The sequence below is a fragment of the Oratosquilla oratoria genome, chromosome 38, assembly GCF_046742065.1.
Source record: "Oratosquilla oratoria isolate Oo_2021 chromosome 38, ASM4674206v1, whole genome shotgun sequence".
Lineage (NCBI taxonomy): Eukaryota > Metazoa > Arthropoda > Malacostraca > Stomatopoda > Squillidae > Oratosquilla > Oratosquilla oratoria.
Genome location: NC_134814.1, coordinates 24951092 through 24973431, shown reverse-complemented (window position 1 = coordinate 24973431; position 22340 = coordinate 24951092). Strand labels below are relative to the sequence as shown.

The 22340-nt window shown below is 44.0% G+C and overlaps 1 protein-coding gene across 3 annotated transcripts in view; it reads left to right on the top strand.

Moving 5' to 3' along the window:
* Positions 1-22340, top strand: part of LOC143020018 (uncharacterized) — a 168728-nt gene that overhangs the window by 31746 nt on the left and 114642 nt on the right. For all 3 annotated transcript variants that reach the window (XM_076176126.1, XM_076176125.1, XM_076176124.1), the window contains exons 4-6: positions 6743-6890; positions 10837-10965; positions 17615-17795. In XM_076176126.1, the coding sequence (XP_076032241.1) occupies positions 6743-6890; positions 10837-10965; positions 17615-17795 (458 nt within the window). The remainder of the gene's footprint in view (positions 1-6742; positions 6891-10836; positions 10966-17614; positions 17796-22340) is intronic.

Here is a 22340-nt window from a genome sequence, read left to right as displayed (position 1 = left end):
ACACTTGATCACAAAACAAACACCAGCAAATTGTACAAAACACTCAACAGCATCACACTATCCAACACTAACACTACACGCTCTCACGCAGCAATAATCACAACAACAGATAACCTACCCTCAAACAGACAACAAGCAAACGCACTCATACGTCATTTTGCACAGACGAGCCATCTTACATCTCACCCTGACGACCGACGCACCATTCGACGTAAGAAAGACTTTCCCACAGACTCAGACTATACACCCTTCATAGACAGTCAGACAAAACTCATATTGCATAGTCTCAAGCACTCATCTGCCTGTGGCCCTGATAACATAAGCAACATACACCTAAAACACATTGGACCACAAGGTATACACGCACTCACAAACATTGCAAACTACAGCTATTCACACAACACAATACCCGACATCTGGAAGCATGGTAAAATAATCACCATTCCAAAACCGAACAAAGACCCAACAATCCCAACATCGCACCGCCCAATCACACTTCTCTGCACCCCCTCTAAAGTCATTGAACGCCTAATACTTAAACTTGTCACACCATATATTCCCCTTGCTGACTCACAACACGGTTTTAGGCCACTACACTCCACAAACACTCTTCTGACAAACCTCACACAAAGAATTTTAGATGGCATCAATTCAGATAGGCCCCACCACAGAACACTTCTTATAACATTGGACATTAGTAAAGCTTTTGATGCTATCCCCCGCCACAACCTAACAAATAAAATATATAACACAGACATGCACAATAACACCAAAAGATGGCTGGCCAATTATCTGGCAGGCAGGAATGCTCATGTGTCATATAATGGCCAATCATCGCACATCAGAAACATTAAGAACGGAGTACCACAGGGCTCGGTTCTATCCCCCACATTATTTAATCTATACATGCATGACTTACCCACGCCAGACACCTCAGAAATACAAATCTCTTCCTACGCAGACGACATAACAATCACATGCACACATCGTAACACAGACAAAGCTGCAGAAATAATCCAGCCTTACCTTGACACACTCAACACATGGTTCATCACAAACAGACTCAAAATAGCTCCAACCAAATCTACAGCAACACTTCTCACCAACTGGACAAAAGAACACAAATACATACCTCATCTCTACATCAACAACACTCTAATACCACACACAAACACACCGAAAATTCTTGGTGTAACATACGATACATCCATGTCTTTCAAACAACACCTCACAACCATAAAAAACAAATGCACACCTAGACTTAACGCACTTAAGTCAATCACTGGAACAACATTTGGACAAAACAAAGAAACTAATATAACAATATACAAACAATGCATACGCTCAGTGATGAATTATGCGAGTCCTGCATGGGCTCCTAATCTCAGTGAGACACACCACAACACCCTTCAAATCATACAGAACAAAGCCCTAAAAACAATTACAGGCTGCACAAATACATCACCTACAGACCATTTACACCATGAAACAAAAGTCCTCAAAGTCAAAGACCACCTCGACATGAGAGGCACACAAACACTTGCTGCAGCCACCACAAACACATCACACCCGCTACACTACATAGCAGAACACCCACACACACCAAGAAACATTAAAACTACACCCAAAGTCCTTTATTACACACAGATACTCTCTTCTCTTCCTCCACAACCACCGAATACCAGCCTCCGGAAACATATTCATAATCATATCACTCACCGCTCCATTAACACACTGAAAGACAACACACTGCTGCATGCCAGACCCCCTGATATCCACCCTTCTGAATCCTCTCTCCCACGTAAGGACAGAGTCCACTTGGCCAGACTGCGATGCGGTCACCACCCAGCACTTCTAAGCTACCAGAAGAGGCTGGACGACCGTGTTGTGAACAGCTGCCCAGGATGTAACACTTCACCCCATACCATACAACACATAATGGAAGACTGCATTATACACAATCATGCACGCGAACAACACAACATACACTCTATAAAGGATTTGTGGGAAAACCCAGTTTCGGCTGTGGCATTCCTTGGGGAGACGGGACTGCTCGGACAGACAGTCTAGGGAACAACAACAACAACAACAACTCCCTTACCACCCTTGTTCTCCTCCTTACCCTCTCATTTCTCACTCTATTCAGCCTAGTAACCCCCATCATACTTCTCAGACACCTCATCTCAAACACATTCAAACTCCTTCTCTCTTCCTCTTTTATGTTCCATGTTTCTGCCCCGTACAATGCTGTTGGCACAATCACTCCTTCATACAATCTCCTCTTAGCATCCATTCCCAAATGTCTATTCCTCATTACACTATAACCCCTTGAGTACCGGATGTGTGTTCACGGCTGAGTGCACCCGCCAGGAACCGAGCGTGCTCCCCGTGACACGCACGTGTCACAGTTATAAGCTGTGTGTATTGAGGGCTCTCAAGGCCTCGGTTTCTGGGTTATTTCTACCCACGTGGTGGTAAGTGTCTGTGTTTACAAACATAAGGCTCCAGCCATTCGTGGGATGGTTTGAAACACTTGTTTACGTAAGGTAGATGGGTCGGTAACGAAGGGGTTAATCCACCAAGGCATTTACTCGCTTCTCTCAATCTACATACTACCTCCGCCTCCACTCCATCTTTTCCTGCCACATTCGCACCCAAGTATCTGAAACTATCCACTTCCTCCAATCGCTCTCCCATAATGACCACTTCCGGTCTGCTGCCTCTTTCACCCCTTGTACATCTCATCTCCTTAGTTTTACCCACATTTATCTTCAACTCTCTTCTTTCACACACTCTCCCAAACTGTCACCAACTTCCTCAATCCCTCCTCTGATCCTGCCACAAGCGCAGTGTCATCTGCAAACAACAGCTGGCTCACCTCCCACTTTCCTTCATTTTCTTTAACCATCTCCAATCCCTGACCCACCACCCTTGCATTTACCTCTCACACTACCCCATCCCTATATAAGTTGAACAGCCAGAGCGGCATAACACATCCCTGAAGAAGTCCCACCTTTACCTCAAACCACTCACTCTCTCCATTTCTAATCCTGACACATGCTCAACTACTCTCGTAAAAACTCTTGACAGCTCCTAAAAGCTTTCCTCCTATCCTGTATATCTGCAAAACCTCCCACAGTGCCTTCCTGTCTACCCTGTCGTAAGCCTTTTTCAGATCCATAAAAGCCCAAAACAACATCCTTACCTTTTCCTATAACTTTCTCACATATCTGTCTTACCACAAAAATCTGATCTACACAACCTCTACCTGTCCTAAATCCACACTGTTCCTCACCAATTACTCCCTCTGTTCCTCTCTTAATCCTCTCAATCAAGATCCTCCCATAAGCCTTCCCAACTACACTTAACAAGCTAATCCATCTGAAACTACTACACTCATACTTGTCCCCTTTTCCCTTGTAAAGTGGAACTATACAGGCACCTCCAGTCCTCCAGCACTCTACCCTCTCTTAACATACATATATCTAAGGCTTTTATCCCCTACACAGGAGGGATAGCCAAAAAGAAAAAGACGTAGAAACCACTTCCACCCATTCCATTTCCTCTATATTCCACTCCCCTCCACCCTCCTCTCCCCCTCTTATCTTGGCACCTCCTGGATGACGGGTCATCCCTGCATCCTGTCCACTGCCCTGGGTCAGAAGCAGTGTCGCAAAACACAGCACATCCACAGCAAGGCCGCTTCATAAATTCAGCAACCCCACCTCTCCCTCCACCCATGCAGAAACGGAGAAGACAGGGAGAAATCCCTTTTGGCTGCGTCATATTTTTTCTCATACATACTTCCTCATCCCCCACCCGCTCCCCCTCATGCATCACAGCATCATCTATACACAACCCCTCTCCATTCACTCCTATCTTGTGTCCTCTCCCATCCTTCCTCCACAGACATTCCTCTCTTTTGTAATGCCCCTTTCACCCCATCCATCCATCCATCTCATCCTAGGATGCCCCTTCATATTTACTCCCTCCACCTCTGCCTTCCACACTTCTTTTACTAATCTTTCTTCACTCATTCTTTCCATGTGTCCAAACCATCCTAATACTGTTTCATCAACCCTATCTCCCAGTTCCCTTTCCACCCCTGTTCTCCTCCTCACCTCCTCATTTCTCACTCTATCCAGCCTAGTAACCCCTATCATACTTCTCAGACATTTCATCTCAAAAACATTCAAACTCCTTCTCTCTTCCTCTCTCATGTTCCATGTTTCTGCCCTGTATAATACTGTTGGCACAATCACTCCTTCATATAACCTATTCTTAGAATCCATCCCCAAATGTCTATTTCTCATTACACTCTTTAATCCACCAAGGCATTTAGTCACTTCTCTCAATCTACATTCCACCTCCACCCCCACTCCTCCCTTTCCTGCCACATTCGCACCCAAGTATCTAAAACTATCCACTTTCTCCAGTCTTTCACCCTTAATGCTCACTTCCAGCCTGCTGTTACTCTCTTCCGTTGTACATCTCATCACCTTACTTTTACCCACATTTATCTTCAGCTTCCTTCTTTCACACACCTTCTCAAACTCTGTCACTAACTTCCTCAATCCCTCCTCTGATCCTTCTACAAGCATAGTGTCGTCAGCCAACAACAATTGGCTCACCTCTCTCTCTTAAACAAACATTAAATAACCTCACCAGCCAGTCCACCATCAATGTACCTTCTTTTTTAAGACATTCTGCATGGCATCCATCCAGACCAGGCACCTTACCTGCTCTCATCATCTTAACAACTGCCTTCACTTCATCCTTCCCTATTTCTCCTCCATTTTCCTCACTCATCATGGTCAATTTCTTAGCACTTTCCACTGCAACTATCTCTCCTTCCCTATCCTCCTTCACATTTAGCAACTCCCTAAAATATTCTCCCCATCTTCCATTTACTGCCTCATCTTCCATTATCATCTCTCCATCTGCGTCTTTTACCTTTTCTTCTCTACTTGATTCTCCTCCTCTTCCTCTTTTAATTTCTTTCCAAAACATCTTTTTATTACTTTCAGAATTTTCTGTCATATGCTTACCCCATTTCACATCTGCTCTCCTGTTTGCCTCCTTTATCTTATGCTTTACTTCTCTTTTCTTTTCTTTGTACCTCTCATATGACTCCCTCATCCTATTTTGTAACCAATCTGTGAAAGCTCGCATCTTCTCTTCTACAACCTTCTTTGTTTCCTCATCCCACCATTCACCACCCTTTCTTCTATTCCCTCCTGTCCTTCTTGTTCCACACACCATCTTTGCACACTTTATGACTCCCTTCTTGAATCATCCCCATGCCTCCTCCACTCCTAGCTCTACTCTATCCTTCATTCCCTCCTACTCCTCTCTCAGCTTCTTGTACTCCTTCTCCTTTTCCTTTTCATTTAAAGAGTTCACTCTAAGCACCTCCCTACCTTTTGTCCTTTTCCTCTTTCTCCATCTATCCTGCACTCTCAACTTACCTTCCACCAAAAAATGATGTGATATTCCCCCACCCTCTCCCCTTAGCACATGTACATCCTTAACTCTTTCTATTATACTCCTATCTACCACTACATAGTCCATTAACGCTTTATCTACCACCCTTCCATCCATCACCCTCTCCCATGTGTGCTTATGCTTGACTTTCTTCCTAAACACTATATTTGCTATCATCAACTCTCTTTCTAGACATATTTCCACCATCAACTCTCCACTACGATTCTTTCCTGGAACTCCACATTTCCCAACCACTCCTTCAATTGGATCATTTCCTACCCAAGCATTAAGGTCTCCCAATACTACTACATTGATGTTCCTCCCTAATTTCTCAATGCACTCATTTAAATCTATCCAAAAAGCCTCCCTTTCTTCTACACTCTTCTCACTACTAGGCCCATATGCACTTACAAAAACCCCCATCTCCTTTCCCAGTTTCACCTTCATCCACATTAGCTTTGAAGAAACCTCCTTCCACTCCACTACACATTTACCTATCTCTTCACTTACTAGCATAGCCACCCTTTCTCTTTCTCTCCCTCTCCCTCTCCCTCTCCTCACTCTTGAGAACCTCCCATATATATTGTTAAAATTTACATACTCCTCCAGTCCATCAGTACACTTTCCGTGCTCACTGACCAAACAGGTTAAAGCATTGCAACTTGTGATGGTGGTTCAAACTCTGCCACAAGTGAGTTGGACCAAGGGCATATGTCATTAAATTCCATGCTACAAAGTCCTTTGTGAGGGGCACTGTCCCAGCTTCCTGATAGGGGAGTTTGCAACACTTCCCAAAGATACAATATAGGATCTCGCCAGTCATTCCACCATAACTCCACCCTTGTTAGACATTCCAGATGACAGCCATCCAATCCAGGTGTCTGCCCAGCTTACATCTGTGTCAGTGACACTTTTGCTACAGCCTCATCATTCTATTTTCCCATCAGTCATTTCCCTGAAAATGTGGATATAAATTTCCATCATACAGACCAACTTGAGGATGGTTTATGGTAAAACTTGTGGGATAAAATGTAGTAAATACTGTTATTAATGATAATATTATTGTTTTTTTTTTTTTTTTCTTTATTGCTATTCCTGTTACTTGGCTCCATCAGGAGGCAAGATAAGAGGGAGGAAGGGGTGGTGGATGGGAGTGGAACTATGCCTTTTGACTTTGGTGTATGTATGTATGTACTATTGTTACAGTTACTTCTGCTTTTATAAAATTAACTTTGCTTTTTTTGTGTTTTCTTTCCAGGTGATGAGTATTTGTATGGTTACAGGTGGGATGTATGCTGTTGATGTTGGTACTTTGGCCCCAGAACTGCGGAGCATGAGGGGGATCGTAGCTGTTGGTATGGCCCAGGGTCGAGTCAGCCTCATTGACCTTGTTCTTGATGTCAATGGTAAGATGAGTTTAATTAGCTTTTTGTTTCTTCCTTTTTTACCAATTCCTCTGTAGATGACCCAACTTAAGGTAATATTATCACAAATACAGCTTCATCACACTTGACATTCCTACACCAAACCCAGAACAAAATATCAAAGTACAGTCAACTCCCTGTTAAAGCGAGGGTTACGTTCCTGGAGATGTTGTGTTAATGGAAATCATGTTAACGGAACATAATTTCTCCATAAATAATGGTAATAGTGGGGGTTACATTCCTGGACAACATGAAAGTCCGTCTATTTTGGGATTTTATTACTAAAAATCCTAAATAAACACACTATTGATAAATTTGAAGGTTACAGAAACAATAAAAACACATATTCTTACTATATTGGTATTTATTTTGTGGTAAAATAAACATTTTTTATGCATGTAAACATTATGACACATCACTACCATCACTGTCGCTTGCCATGCTCCCATCCCCAACCTCACTCCCTTCTCCTTCCTCACCCCGCTCTGCCTCCTCACTCTGCTCTCCCTCCTCACCTACCTCTCCCTCCTCACCTACCTCTTCCTCCTCGCCTCGCCCTGCCTCCTCTTCCTTAATATCTTCCAAACGGTGACACCTACGTAGGCAGCATGAGGAGCAAGTGGGTACTGGATGATGCCGACGTCGGCATCTTGATTATATTTATTGTAGTCGTACCTACGTAACTTCCATTCTCTCTAAACTGGCTTCATCATATTTTCTATGGTTATCAAAATACACGGGTGAAAGAGAACGAACGATTGAGCACTGACTTTATTTTTTATAATGCGATTATTATGACGCAACATCGCACGTCGGGCAGCTAATGCTGCCAGACGTGTGATGTGCCCCGGAGTGAAGAGGTTAACTGTCTTTTTTTATTTTTTTTTTAAGAAATGGTGGAGTTTTGTCAGCATCGTCTTTTTCTTCTTTTGATCTAACATCACTTTGTAACAGTTCAGCTCCGACATAACTTTTCTGGCCACTGTTGCACTTCTGTTAATATTCGGATCTTTGGCTTCCAAGATATCCAGTCCTTCTCATATAAACGAGAGTACTTTTTTTAGGTCACTTTTGGTCAAGACTCTCTTGGGCTCTGGGGTTTCTGATATAGGCCAAGATGCAGCTGCCTCCAACTCTGCATTCAGTATCGTCTCCATCTCTAACAGTTCTTCGTTAGTCAGCTCCACTGTGTGTGATTCTAGCAGTTCATCAATGTCCTTCTGCTCAAGTTGGTCAAACCCAGCTTCCCTGGCCTTGTCAAGACTTTCCTTGTTAGCTTTAGAGACATTTTCTTGGATGTCAAAGCCAACAAAATCTTACACCAACTGAGGACACAGATGTTTCCAAACCCTGCTTAGGCATTTCCTTGGCACTTTCTCCCAAGATTCTTTAATGAAGCGGAGAGCATCTTTGATGGTAAACTGCTTCCAATATTCCTTCACGGTCATTTTGTCTTTTTGTGTCCTCTCAACCATGTCAGTCAGGGTTGAACGTAGATAATACGACTTGAAGGTTTTGATAATTCCTTGGTCACATGGCTGCAGAATGGAAGTGGCGTTTGGCGGCAAGAAAGCGAGCTGGATGTTGTTGGAGAGATTTTCTATTGACGGGGGATGGCTGGGAGCATTATCCAAGATCAGGAGAATCTTGAATGGAATCTCTTCCTTCTCGCAATAAAGTTCTAACTCTTTCTCCAATTTCCCAAAGTAGTCCCTGAATATGCTCCTTGTCATCCATCCTTTTTTGTTGGAATACTAGTAGCAGGGTAGGAAGGTCTTGACATAGCCCTGTGAAGACGCAAGAACAAACAAAATTAGTTTAGTGTGCCGTAAATTGTAAGTTGGTGATACAATTTTCTTTTTTGTTTTGGTGCACGAAAAAAATGAGCGTTTACAATCTCGGTAAAAAATTTCAAAGCTTTCATGACTAATAATCAACATCCATACATACACACCTTCAGTACGCGTGGATTTTCCAAGTGATAGACAAGGGCAGGTTTCAGCTTGCAATCTCCCTCTGCATTGGCACCGAACAAGAGCGTAAGATGATCCTTGGAGGCCTTAAATCCAGGTGCATTCGTCTCCTCAACCGAGCTATAGGTCCAGTCAGGCAGTTTTTTCCAGTATAGACCCGTCTCATCTATATTAAAAATCTGCTTGGAAGTGTAGTCACCTTCCTCGATGATGGTCTTGAGGGTAGCCGGATACGTTTTGGCTGCTTCCTCATCGGCAGATGCAGCTTCCCCAGTCATTTTGAGATTGTGGAAGCCATATCGTTTCTTAAACCTGGAAAACCACCCAGAACTGGCTTTGAAGGTCTTGGCTTTGTCTTTGTCTTCCTCATTCTTGTCTTGCACATCTTGGTAGAGACTTAAAGCTTTAGCTTGTATGATGGCCATGCTGATAGGGACATTATGCTTGTTTTGGTTTTGGATCCATTGTGCCAATAACTTCTCCATCCTCTCCATCTCCATGGATCTTGCTCGGGAACATTGTGAAGAGGAGGCTGATGTACCAGCAACAGAACTGGCTCTGGTCTTGTCAGCATTCGCCCTGATGGTCCTCAAAGTGCTTTCATTCAGTCCAGTAGCATGAACAATAACAGAAGTTCTTTCACCCCGATCATAACGATCCAACACTTCTAACTTCTTTTCTATGGTCACAAGTTTTCTTGACCTCTTTGCTGCACTCTCCTTTGGGGTACCAGGACACTTGGGTGCCATAGTACACGAATTTATGAGTTCCACATGCTGTGAGGGCTGGCTTCACACTGAGGACAAGAGGCATAGAGTGGGATCGCAGGTATCAGAGCGTCTCTCCCACGCTCTGGCGGCGAGATATTCAAATACAGTAGGCGGGAAATTCAACTCGCGTAACTTCGGACATTTCGTGTTATCAGAATATATACATAAATACATATACCAAGGCCTTTTCCCCTTTACAAGGGAGATAGCCAAAAAGGAAAAGGCATAAAATCATTCCCACTCATTCCATCCCTGAATACACTCCACACCCTTCCACCCTCCCTCTCATCTTAGCACCTCCTGGATGACGGGTCATCCCTGCACCTTGTCCACTGCCCTGGGTCAGAAGCAGTGTCGCAAGACACAGCACATCCACAGCAAGGCCGCTTCATTAAATTGGCGACCCCCCCTCTCCGTCCCCCCATGCATAAAGGAGAAGATGGAGAAATCCCTTCGGGCTGCATCAAAATTTGCTCACACACACACTACCTCACCCCCCATCCCCCCGCCCATTCCACCTCATGCATCACAACATCATCCATATACAACCATTCTCCATTCACCCCTGTCTTCTGTCCTCTCCCGTCCTTCCTCAACAGACATTCCCCTCTTCCCCAAAGCCCCCTTCACTCCATCCATCCATCTTTAAGTCGTGTAAGATCGAAATTGTGTTAACAGAACTCGTGTTAATGGGGAGTTGACTGTACTCACATATCCAGACAACAGAGCCATGGTAGCACACACCAAACCTGATTATTAGGTTGATCAGTGCGGAGCAGTAGCCCAGTGAATACTGTATTGAACTCATGAGAGGGTTGTCATAAGTTAAATTCTTGTGACCTGCTGCAAGCTTGCGTTGGTTCCCGAAAGCCCTGGCCAGGTGGGGAGGTGACCCAACATCGGGGGGGGGGGGGAACGGTAGCTTGCTGCAACTGACAGGCTGCCTACCAGGGGTTTCTTACTTCACTACCCACTGTGTGGGAATGGGATGGTGAGGTGAAATATGGAGCAACAAAAAGAAGAAAGGAAGGATGTGGAGAAGGAAGTGTGTGTGTGTGTGTAATTTTACTTTTCTTTGGGGAATAGTAGTATATGTTCTTGTTTGTATCTTAGCTGTAATAATTGAAATTTTACTTATATGTACATATTTTTATGATTTCTTCATATTCTTTTATTTTTCTGCAGGAGATATATTTTTATCTGATGAAGTGAGCCCAAGCTCTCTTCTGACTCAGCACGTCCCAGATCCTCATCCTGAAGCCCGAAGACGAGAAGCTATTTCAAAGAAAAACCATTTGGAGTTATGTCTTAGTGGTAAGCTGTAGAAGCTACTTCATGTTATAAAATATTCTGCAAGTGGGTGCTCATTAAATGTTTCATAGGTATTACAAACATGTCATTCATTTTCTACCATTCATATGAAGCTTATGGTTTGTTAAGGAAGAAATTGTTATGAAAAGGTTGTGTCTGAATGGGAATGTATGAACAGAAGATGTAATGTTGGATAGAGTGAAATTTAGGGTGGTAGATAGTTTTAAGATGGAGAAATGGTACTAGAAATATGCATTATATTGTAATTCATCGCTGATAACCAGCACTTCAATGCGTAGGCACAATATCATGCCAAAGAAGTTGAGATGAGAGGTGTGAAAGGCAAGATTTAAGGACAATAGAAAGGAGGCATATAAGAGGGTGTTACTTGAGAGGATCAGAAAATGACCAAGGGAGTAATTGGTGAGGTGAGGAACAGTGTGGGTTTAGGAAAGGTTGAGTTTTTACAAGAGTAGTGGAACAAGAAGGACAGGGGGAAATAGAAGAAAGGGTAGTGAATGGTGGGATGAGGAAACAAAGAAGGTTGTAGAAGAGAAGAAGCGAGCTTTCACAGATTGGTTACAAAATAGAATGAGGGAGTCATATGAGAGGTACAAAGAAAAGAAAAAAAGTGAAGTAAAGCAATAGGTAAAGGAGGCAAAGAGGAGAGCAGATGTGAAATGGGGTAAGAGTATGACAGAAAATCTTGAAAGTAATAAAAAGATGTTTTGGAAAGAAATTAAGAGAGGAAGAGGAGGCGAATCAAGTAGAGAAGAAAAGGTAAAAGGTGCAGATGGAGAGATGAAAATGGAAGAGAAGGCAGTAAGGGGGAGATGGGCAGAATATTTTAGGGAGTTGCTAAATGTGAAGGAGGATAGGGAGGGAAAGATAGCTGCAGTGGGAAATGCGAAGAAAATGAGAGTGATGAGTGAGGAGAATGGAGGAGAAATAAGGAAGGATGAGGTGAAGGCAGTTGTTAAGATGATGAAAGCAGGTAAGGCACCTGGTCTGGATGGACACCATGCAGAATGTCTGAAAAAGGGAGGTACAGTGATGGTGGACTGGTTGGTGAGATTATTTAATGTTTGCTGGAGAGAGGGTAGAGTGCCGGAGGACTGGAGGAGTGCCTGTATAGTTCCTCTTTACAAGGGAAAAGGGGATAAGTGTGAATGTAGTAGTTTCAGAGGGATTAGCTTGTTAAGTGTAGTTGGGAAGGCTTATAGGAGGATCTTGATTGAGAGGATTAGGAGAGGAACAGAAGGAGTAATTGGTGAGGAACAGTGTGGATTTAGGACAGGTAGAGGTTGTGTAGATCAGATCTTTGTGGTAAGACAGATGTGAGAAAGCTATAGGAAAGGGGAAGGATGTTTTTTGGGCTTTTATGGATCTAGAAAAGGCTTATGATAGGGTAGACAGGCACTGTGGGAGGTTATACAGATATACGGGATAGGAGGAAAGCTTCTAGGAGCTGTCAAGAGTTTTTATGAGAGTAGTAGAGCTTGTGTCAGGATTAGAAATGGAGAGAGTGAGTGGTTCTCGGTAAAGGTGGGACTTCATCAAGGATGCGTTATATCGCCCTGGCTGTTCAACTTATACATGGATGGGGTGGTGCAAGAGGTAAATGCAAGGGTAGTGGGCAAGGGATTGGAGATGGTTAAAGAAAATGGAGAAAAGTGGGAGGTGAGCCAGCTGTTGTTTACGGATGACACTGCGCTTGTGGCAGGATCGGAGGAGGGATTGAGGAAGTTGGTGACAGAGTTTGGGAGAGTATGTGATAGAAGAAAGCTAAAGATAAATGTGGGTAAAAGTAAGGTGATGAGATGTACAAGGGTGAAAGTGGCAGTTGACTGGAAGTGAGCATTAAGGGAGAGCGACTGGAGGAAGTGGATAGTTTTAGATACTTGGGTGCAAATGTGGCAGGAAAAGGTGGAGTGAAGGTGGAGGTAGAATGTAGATTGAGAGAAGCGAGTAAATGCCTTGGTGAATTAAAGAGTGTAATGAGGAATAGACATTTGGGAATGGATGCTAAGATGAGACTGTATGAAGGAGTGATTGTGCCAACAGCACTGTATGGGGGCAGAAACTTGAAAACATAAGAGAGGAAGAGAGAAGGAGTTTGAATGTGTTTGAGATGAGGTGTCTGAGAAGTATGATGGGGGTTACTAGGCTAGATAGAGTGAGAAATGAGGAGGTGAGAAGGAGAACAGGGGTGGAAAAGGAGCTGGGAGATAGGGTTGATGAAAGAGTATTAGAATGGTTTGGACACATGGAAAGAATGAGTGAAGAAAGACTAGTAAAAGAAGTATGGAAGGCAGATGTGGAGGGAGTGAACATGAAGGGACGTCCTAGGATGAGGTGGATGGATGGGGTGAAGGGGGCTTTGGGGAAGAGGGGAATGTCTGTTGAGGAAGGACGGGAGAGGACAGAAGACGGGTGAATGGAGAATGGTTGTATATGGATGATGTGATTGCATGAGGTGGAATGGGCAGGGGGATGGGGGGGTGAGGTAGTATGTGTGAGCAAAATTTGACGCAGCCCGAAGGGATTTCTCCCCGTTCTCTCCTTTTATGCAATGGGGGGACGGAGAGGGGGGTCACCGATTTAATGAAGCGGCTTTGCTATGGATGTGCTGTGTCTTGCGACACTGCTTCTGACCCAGGGCAGTGGACAAGGTGCAGGGATGACCCGTCATCCAGGAGGTGCTCAGATAAGAGGGAGGGTAGAGGGGTGTGGAGTGTATTCAGGGATGGACTGGGTGGAAATAATTTTATGCCTTTCCCTTTTTGGCTACCTCCCTTGGAAGGGGGAAAAAGCCTTGGTATATGTATGTAAGTAGAACTTGTGTTAGGATTGGGAATAATTAGAGCAAGTGGTACGAGGTGAAGAAAGAAGGCTATATATGGTGAGGTCAAGTAGGGAAAGCATGCTATGAATGCCATTGTTCACAAATTAGTAATGTGTATGTATGAACAAACCCATGAGTATACGAGTCAACCAACAAATTCCAGGGGTTGCCATTTTCCTTGAAAATTCACAAATGGTGGGGGATTGACTGTATGTTCTTCCTTGCAGGAAGTTATGTATGTTCAGAACTGTGCATATACCTTCAGGCAGTAAATTCATTAATACATGTATTTTTAAGACCTTGCATGTCAAAACTGTGTATGAGGAATGACTGAACATGTAAGAATAGGAGTGCTTGCTGGGTGAGCAGCTTAGAATATTGGTACATGGTTGCAAGTTTGGAGTGGAGGTGATCAGAGTTCAGTAAGGGCCACATTAAGTGCCCTTCTTCAGAAAGTTCTCCATAAGTAGGAAATGACTAGGACCTCTCTAGAATAAGGGGTTCGGGGGAATTTGTGAGATAATTGTAAATCATATTCTCTTTTTCAGCATGAGGGGACAGAGGGGGGTTGCTGATTAAGTTAAGTGGTCTTGCTGTGGATGTGCTGCATTGCTTCTGACCTGGGGCAGTGAATGGGATGCAGGGATGGCCCATCATACAGGAGAAGCCAAGAATAGAGGGAGGGGTGGTGAATGGGAGTGGAGTGGGTGGAGATGAAATGGGTGGTAGTGGATATATGTCTTTTAACTTTGGCTACCTCCCTTGTAAGGGTGGAAAAGACTCTTGGTGTATGTAAGAATGGATGTGAAGAGGGGTGGGGGGTCATCAGTTAAGTGAAGTGGCCTTGCTATGGATATGCTTCATCTTGCAGCGTTGCTTCTGACGCGACACTGAGCGGGATACAGGAATGTTCCATCATCCATGAAAAGCTAAGATGAGAGAGAGGAAAGGGTGATGGATGGGAATGGATACATGACTTTTGACTTGACAGCCTCCCATATATGGGAGAAAACATCTTTGGTAAATAGAAGAATGGGTGTACATACATATACCAAAGGTTTTTCACCCTACATGGGGGGTAGCCACAAAGAAAAAGGCATAGAAACCACTCCCACCCATTCCATTTCCTATATATTCCACTCACCTCCACCCTCCTCCCTCCCTTTTATCTTGGCACCTCCTGGATGACGGTTCATCCCTGCATCCTGTCCACTGCCCTGGGTCAGAAGCAGTGTCGCAAGACACAGCACATCCACAGCAAGGCTGCTTCATAAATTCGGCGACCCCCCCCCCTCTCTCTCTCTCTGTCCCCTCCTGCAGAAAAGGAGAAGGGGAGAAATCCCTTCGGGCTGCATCAATTTTTTTTCATACATACTTCCTCACCCCCCATCCCCCACCCACTCCCCCTCATGCATCATAGCATCATCTATACACAACCCCTCTCCATTCACCCCTATCATCTGTCCTCTCCCGTCATTCCTCTCTTTTGTAATGCCCCTTTCACCCCATCCATCCATCTCATCCTAGGACGCCCCTTCATATTCACTCCTTCCACCTCTGCCTTCCATACTTCCTTTACTAATCTTTCTTCACTCATTCTTTCCATGTGTCCAAACCATCCTAATGTCCTTTCATCAACCCTATCTCCCAGTTCCCTTTCCACCCCTGTTCTCCTCCTCACCTCCTCATTTCTTACTCTATCCAGCCTAGTAGCCCCTATCATACTTCTCAGACATTTCATCTCAAACACATTCAAACTCCTTCTCTCTTCCTCTCTCATGTTCCATGTTTCTGCCCCGTACAATGCTGTTGGCACAATCACTCCTTCATATAACCTCCTTTTAGCATCCATTCCCAGATGTCTATTTCTCATTACACTTTTCAATCCACCAAGGCATTTACTCGCTTCTCTCAATCTACATTCCACCTCCACCCCCACTCCTCCCTTTCCTGTCACATTCGCACCCAAGTATCTAAAACTGTCCACTTCCTCCAGTCTTTCACCCATAATGCTCACCTCCAGCCTGCTGTCACTCTCTCCCCTTGTACATCTCATCACCTTACTTTTATCCACATTTATCTTTAGCTTCTTTCTTTCACACACCTTCTCAAACTCTGTCACTAACTTCCTCAATCCCTCCTCTGATCCTGCTACAAGCGCAGTGTCGTCTGCAAACAACAACTGGCTCACCTCCCACTATTCTCCATTTTCTTTAATCATCTCCAACCCCTGACCCACTACCCTTGCATTCACCTTGTGCACCACCCCATCCATGTAAAGATTAAACAGCCAGGGTGACATAACACATCCCTGACGAAGTCCCACCTTTACCTCAAACCATTCACTTTCTTCATTTCTAATCCTAACACAAGCTCTACTACTCTCGTAAAAACTCTTAACTGCTCTTAACATCTTTCCTCCTATCCCATATATCTGCAATACCTCCCACAGTGCCTTCCTATCTACCCTGTCATAAGCCTTTTCCAGATCCATATAAGCCCAGAAAACATCCTTACCTTTTCCTATAACTTAATCACATATCTGTCTTACCACAACGATCTGATCTACACAACCCCTACTTGTCCTAAACCCACACTGTTCCTCACCAATTACTCCCTCTGTTCCTCTCCTAATCCTCTCAATCAAGACCCTCCCATATGCCTCCCCAACTACACTCAACAAGCTGATCCCTCTGAAACTACTACACTCACACTTGTCCCCCTTTCCCTTGTAAAGCGGAACTATACAGGCACTCCTCCAGTCCTCCAGCACTCTACCCTCTCTCAAACAAACATTTAACAACCTCACCAGCCAGTCCACCATCACTGTACTTCCTTTCTTCAGACATTCTGCATGGCATCCAACCAGACCAGGTGCCTTACCTGCTCTCATCATCTTAACACCTGCTTTCACTTCATCCTTCCCTATTTCTCCTCCATTTTCCTTACTCATCACTCATCACGCATAGTCATTTTCTTAGCATTTCCCACTGCAACTACCTTTCCCTCCCTATCCTCCTTCACATTTAGCAACTCCCTAAAATACTCTGCCCACCTTCCTCTCACTGCCTCCTCTTCCATTATCATCTCTCCATCTGCACCTTTTACCTTTTCTTCTACTTGATTCGCCTCCTTTTTTATCTCTCTTAATTTCCTTCCAGAACATCTTTTTATTGCTTTCAAAATTTTCTGTCATACTCTTACCCCATTTCACATCTGCTCTCCTCTTTGCTTCCTTTATCTTATGCTTAACTTCCTTTCTCTTTACTTTGTACCTCTCATACGATTCCCTCGTCCTAATATGCAGCCAATCTATGAATGCCTGCTTTTCTTCTACACATTTCTTTGTTTCCTCATCCCACCGCTCACTACCCTTCCTTCTTTTTCCTCCCGCTCTCCTTGTTCCACACACCATCTTTGTATGGGTGTATGGATGATATTTTGACACAACCCAAAGATTTCTCGCTGTCTTTTCCTGTTTTCCGCATGAAGGGATGGAGAAGGGCTCACCATGTAAGTGAACTGGCCCTGTTGTGGGTGTGCTGTGTCTCTCTGCATTGCTTCTAACCAGGGCACGGGGCAAGAGACAAATAGCTGAAATGGGAGGGAAACAATGATGTGGATGGTAGTAGAGTGGGTGAGAGTGGATGTATGGCTTTGACAGGGCTATTGCCTTTATAAGGGGGAAGAAACCTTTGGAATATAGATAGGTAGATAGAGGTCTGTGAATAATTATTTCATTGCAAATATGCAGTACTGTATGTATTTACACTTTGGTCATTAATTGTACATTTTTTTATGTTCCAGATGGAATGAGCAGTAATGGAAATTTTAGTCTTGTGGGTCCAGATGAACACATTCTCTTTGAGACAGCTGCACATAAAGTCACCGTAACTGCATTGCTTTATGTACCCCAGATTGCATCATTAGTTGTAGGATACAACTTTGGAGCTTTTCAAGTGTACAATTTGTCCAAACTTGCTATTGAGTAAGTACCAAATATAGACATTAAAAAAAATTGTTTCTGATATATTTAAAATGTTGTTAAGATGTTACATCTATCTATACCAAGGGCTTTGCCCTCCTTATAAGGAAAGTAGCCAAGTCAGAAGGCACATACCCACTCCCAGTATCCCAGTTACTAACCTGTGGAAATCTTTTGATGTATAGATAGATATACAGTAATCCCTCATTACTCACGGTTAATGTGTTCCAAGACCACCCGCGAAAGGTGAAAATCCGCGAAATAGCGACAAAATATTAATTTTATTATTTACGTATAATCTAAAAGTTTATGAACCCTCCCCATACTGATATTAAGCCACCCTATATCTGTATTACCTTTTCCTACACCCTCATAGACTGTTTAAAGCACTTTTGTATTACATACACATACATATACCAAGGCTTTTTCCCCCTTATAAGGGAGATAGCCAAAAAGGAAAAGGCATAAAATCATTCCCACCCATTCCATCCCTGAATACACTCCGCACCCCTTCACCCTCCCTCTTATTTTAGCACCTCCTGGATGACAGGTCATCCCTGCACCTTGTCCACTGCCCTGGGTCAGAAGCATTGTCACAAGACACCACACATCCATAGCAAGGCCGCTTCATTAAGTCGGCGACCCCCCCAAAATGCATAAAGGAGAAGACTGGGAGAAATCCCTTCGGGCTGCGTCAAAATTTGCTCACACACACTACCTCACCCCCCATCCCCCGTCCATTCCACCTCATGCATCACAACATCATCCATATACAACCATTTTCCATTCACCCCTATCTTCTGCCCTCTCCCATCCTTCCTCAACAGACATTCCCCTCTTCCCCAAAGCCCCCTTCACACCATCCATCCACCTCATCCTTGGACATCCCTTCATGTTCACTCCCTCCACATCTGCCTTCCATACCTCTTTCACTAGTCCTTCTTCACTCATTCTTTCACTAGTCTTTCTTCACTCCTTCTTTCACTAGTCTTTCTTCACTCATTCTTTCCACTTTTGTATTAAAGAAAAGTTAATCTGTGTACTGTACAAAACTCTGTTACATGAAGTGTACAGTACTTGTACCGTACACGGAAGTATCAGTTGTTACACATCCCCTATATGTACTAACATATTGCAAAGTGGATAAAATCATTAAGTTCCTTTTGCTTCATACATTTTTAGTAACAACAATTGTTAAAATAAACATTTGAATTTTTTTAATTTTCTCTCTCATACGGTATGTACGAATAGTAAGGGGTTCTACTCACCACTGGTTTTGTTGCAATCTGGCTTAAATGATGACTATGATGATGAAGGTGAATGTTTTGGTGCTGGTGGCTTCGTGCAAATGAGGAACATGGTGATGGGGAATTGCTGACATTCTTTTTTCTTTTGTGCCAAAATCTTCTTGTAGGCAGTCATGGCACCGTCAATGAGGTTGCTGAAGTGCACAGCTCGGGTCATGTCAACGTCCATCGCTTGTGTCCATCTTTGTAGGTCCTCAGCGACATTGCACATCTTGCAGACCTTCAAGAGTTAAGCCATGCTCTTCTATTTCTTCCTCTTGCGGGTTTTCATCGTCCTCTTCTTCACTCGCTGATTTAGTCATCTCAACGAGGTCCTCATAGGTCAATGGCTCTGAGTGGCACTCAATGAGGCTGTTGACATCTTGAGAAGTCATGTCATCGAAGCCGTCCTTCTGAAGACATCTAGCCAACTTCACAACCTCCTCAACTGCTGAGTGATGCACTTTGTCAGGAGTGAAGCCAGCATAATCATTCACAATTTGAGGCCACAACTTCTTCCATGAGGAATGAATTGTTTGGGGCTTCATGTCAGGTAACGCTTGTTGGATATTCCTCAAGCACGAAGCTATTGTGAAAGTCCGCCAGTACATCTTGAGTGTGAAGTCATTTTGGTCTTCGTCAACAGGTTCTATCAGGCCCTGCATGGTGGTCCGGGTGTAGAGCGCCTTAAAAGCCTGGATGACGCCTTGATCCATTGGCTGGATTAGTGCTGTGGTGTTTGGGGGCAAGAACTTGATCTGCACATCGTCATAATGCAGATCAGTTGCATGGCCTCCAGCACAATCCTTCAGGAGAAGCACCGTAAAGGGGAGGCCCCTTTCAGCTAAATACAGCTTAACCTGAGGGATTTTGTTGTTGTTGTCGTTCCCTAGACTGTCTGTCCGAGCAGTAGGAAGGCCACAGCCGACCACAAATCCTTTATAGAGTGTATGTTGTGTTGTTTGCGTGCATGATTGTGTATAATGCAGTCTTCCATTATGTTGAGGGATGAAGCAGTTGATGAACCAGTCGTTGTAAGGGCCTTCGTTATCCATGCCTTCGCGTTGTACATCCAGTAGATGGGTAGGAGAGCCTTGTTCTTGTTTTTCAAGGCACGTGGAAAGGGACAAAAGGTAGGGAGGTGCTTACAGTGAACTCTTTAAATGAAAAGGAAAAGGAGAAGGAGTACATGAAGAAGCTGAAGGAGTGGGACGGAGTGAAGGATAGAGTAGAGCTAGGTGTGGAGGAGGAATGGGGATGGTTCAAGGAGAGAGTCACAAAGTGTGCAAGGATGGTGTGTGGAACAAGAAGGATAGGAGGAAATAGAAGGAAGGGTAGGGAATGGTGGGATGAGGAAACAGAGGGTTGTAGAAGAGAAGAAGCGAGCTTTCACAGATTGGTTACAAAATAGGACAAGGGAGTCGTATGAGAGGTACAAAGAAAAGAAAAGAGAAGTAAAGCAAAAGGTAAAGGAGGCAAAGAGGAGAGCAGATGTGAAATGGGGTAAGAGTATGACAGAAAATCTTGAAAGTGATAAAAAGATGTTTTGGAAAGAAATTAAGAGAGGAAAAGGAGGCGAATCAAGTAGAGAAGAAAAGGTAAAAGGTGCAGATGGAGAGATGAAAATGGAAGAGAAGGCAGTAAGGGGAAGATGGGCAGAATATTTTAGGGAGTTGTTAATGTGAAGGAGGATAGGGAGGGAAAGATAGTTGCAGTGGGAAATGCTAAGAAAATGAGAGTGATGAGTGAGGAGAATGGAGGAGAAATAAGGAAGGATGAGGTGAAGGCAGTTGTTAAGATGATGAAAGCAGGTAAGGCACCTGATCTGGATGGATGCCATGCAGAATGTCTGAAAAAGGGAGGTACAGTGATGGTGGACTGGCTGGTGAGGTTATTTAATGTTTGCTGGAGAGAGGGTAGAGTGCCGGAGGACTGGAGGTGTGCCTGTATAGTTCCACTTTACAAGGGAAAATGGGACAAGTGTAAATATAGTAGTTTCAGAGGGATTAGCTTGTTAAGTGTAGTTGAGAAGGCTTATGGGAGGATCTTGATTGAGAGGATTAGGAGAGGAACAGAGGGAGTAATTGGTGAGGAACAGTGTGGATTTAGATCAGATTTTTGTGGTAAGACAGATATGTGAGAAAGCTATAGGAAAGGGGAAGGATGTTTTTTTGGCTTTTATGGATCTGGAAAAGGCTTATGATAGGGTAGACAGGCACTGTGGGAGGTTATGCAGATATACGGAATAGGAGGAAAGCTTCTGGGAGCTGTCAAGAGTTTTTATGAGAGTAGTAGAGCATGTGTCAAGATCAGAAATGGAGAGAGTGAGTGGTTCGAGGTAAAGGTGGGACTTCGTCAAGGATGTGTTATATCGCCCTGGCTGTTCAACTTATACATGGATGGGGTGGTGCAAGAGGTAAATGTAAGGGTAGTGGGCAAGAGATTGGAGATGGTTAAAGAAAATGGAGAAAAGTGGGAGGTGAGCAAGCTGTTGTTTACGGATGACACTGCGCTTGTGGCAGGATCGGAGGAGGGACTGAGGAAGTTGGTGACAGAGTTTGGGAGAGTATGTGATAGAAGAAAGCTAAAGATAAATGTGGGTAAAAGTAAGGTGATGAGATGTACAAGGGGTGAAAGTGGCAGTAGACTGGAAGTGAGCATTAAGGGAGAGCGACTGGAGGAAGTGGATAGTTTTAGATACTTGGGTGCAAATGTGGCAGGAAAAGGTGGAGTGAAGGTGGAGGTAGAATGTAGATTGAGAGAAGCGAGTAAATGCCTTGGTGGATTAAAGAGTGTAATGAGGAATAGACATTTGGGAATGGATGCTAAGATGAGACTGTATGAAGGAGTGATTGTGCCAACAGCACTATATGGGGCAGAAACATGGAACATAAGAGAAGAAGAGAGAAGGAGTTTGAATGTGTTTGAGATGAGGTGTCTGAGAAGTATGATGGGGGTTACTAGGCTAGATAGAGTGAGAGATGAGGAGGAGAACAGGGGTGGAAAAGGAGCTGGGAGATAGGGTTGATGAAAGAGTATTAGAATGGTTTGGACACATGGAAAGAATGAGTGAAGAAAGACTAGTAAATGAAGTATGGGAGGCAGATGTGGAGGGAGTGAACATGAGGGGACGTCCTAGGATGAGGTGGATGGATGGGGTGAAGGGGGCTTTGGGGAAGAGGGGAATGTCTGTTGAGGAAGGACGGGAGAGGACAGAAGATAGGGGTGAATGGAGAATGGTTGTTTATGGATGATGTGATGC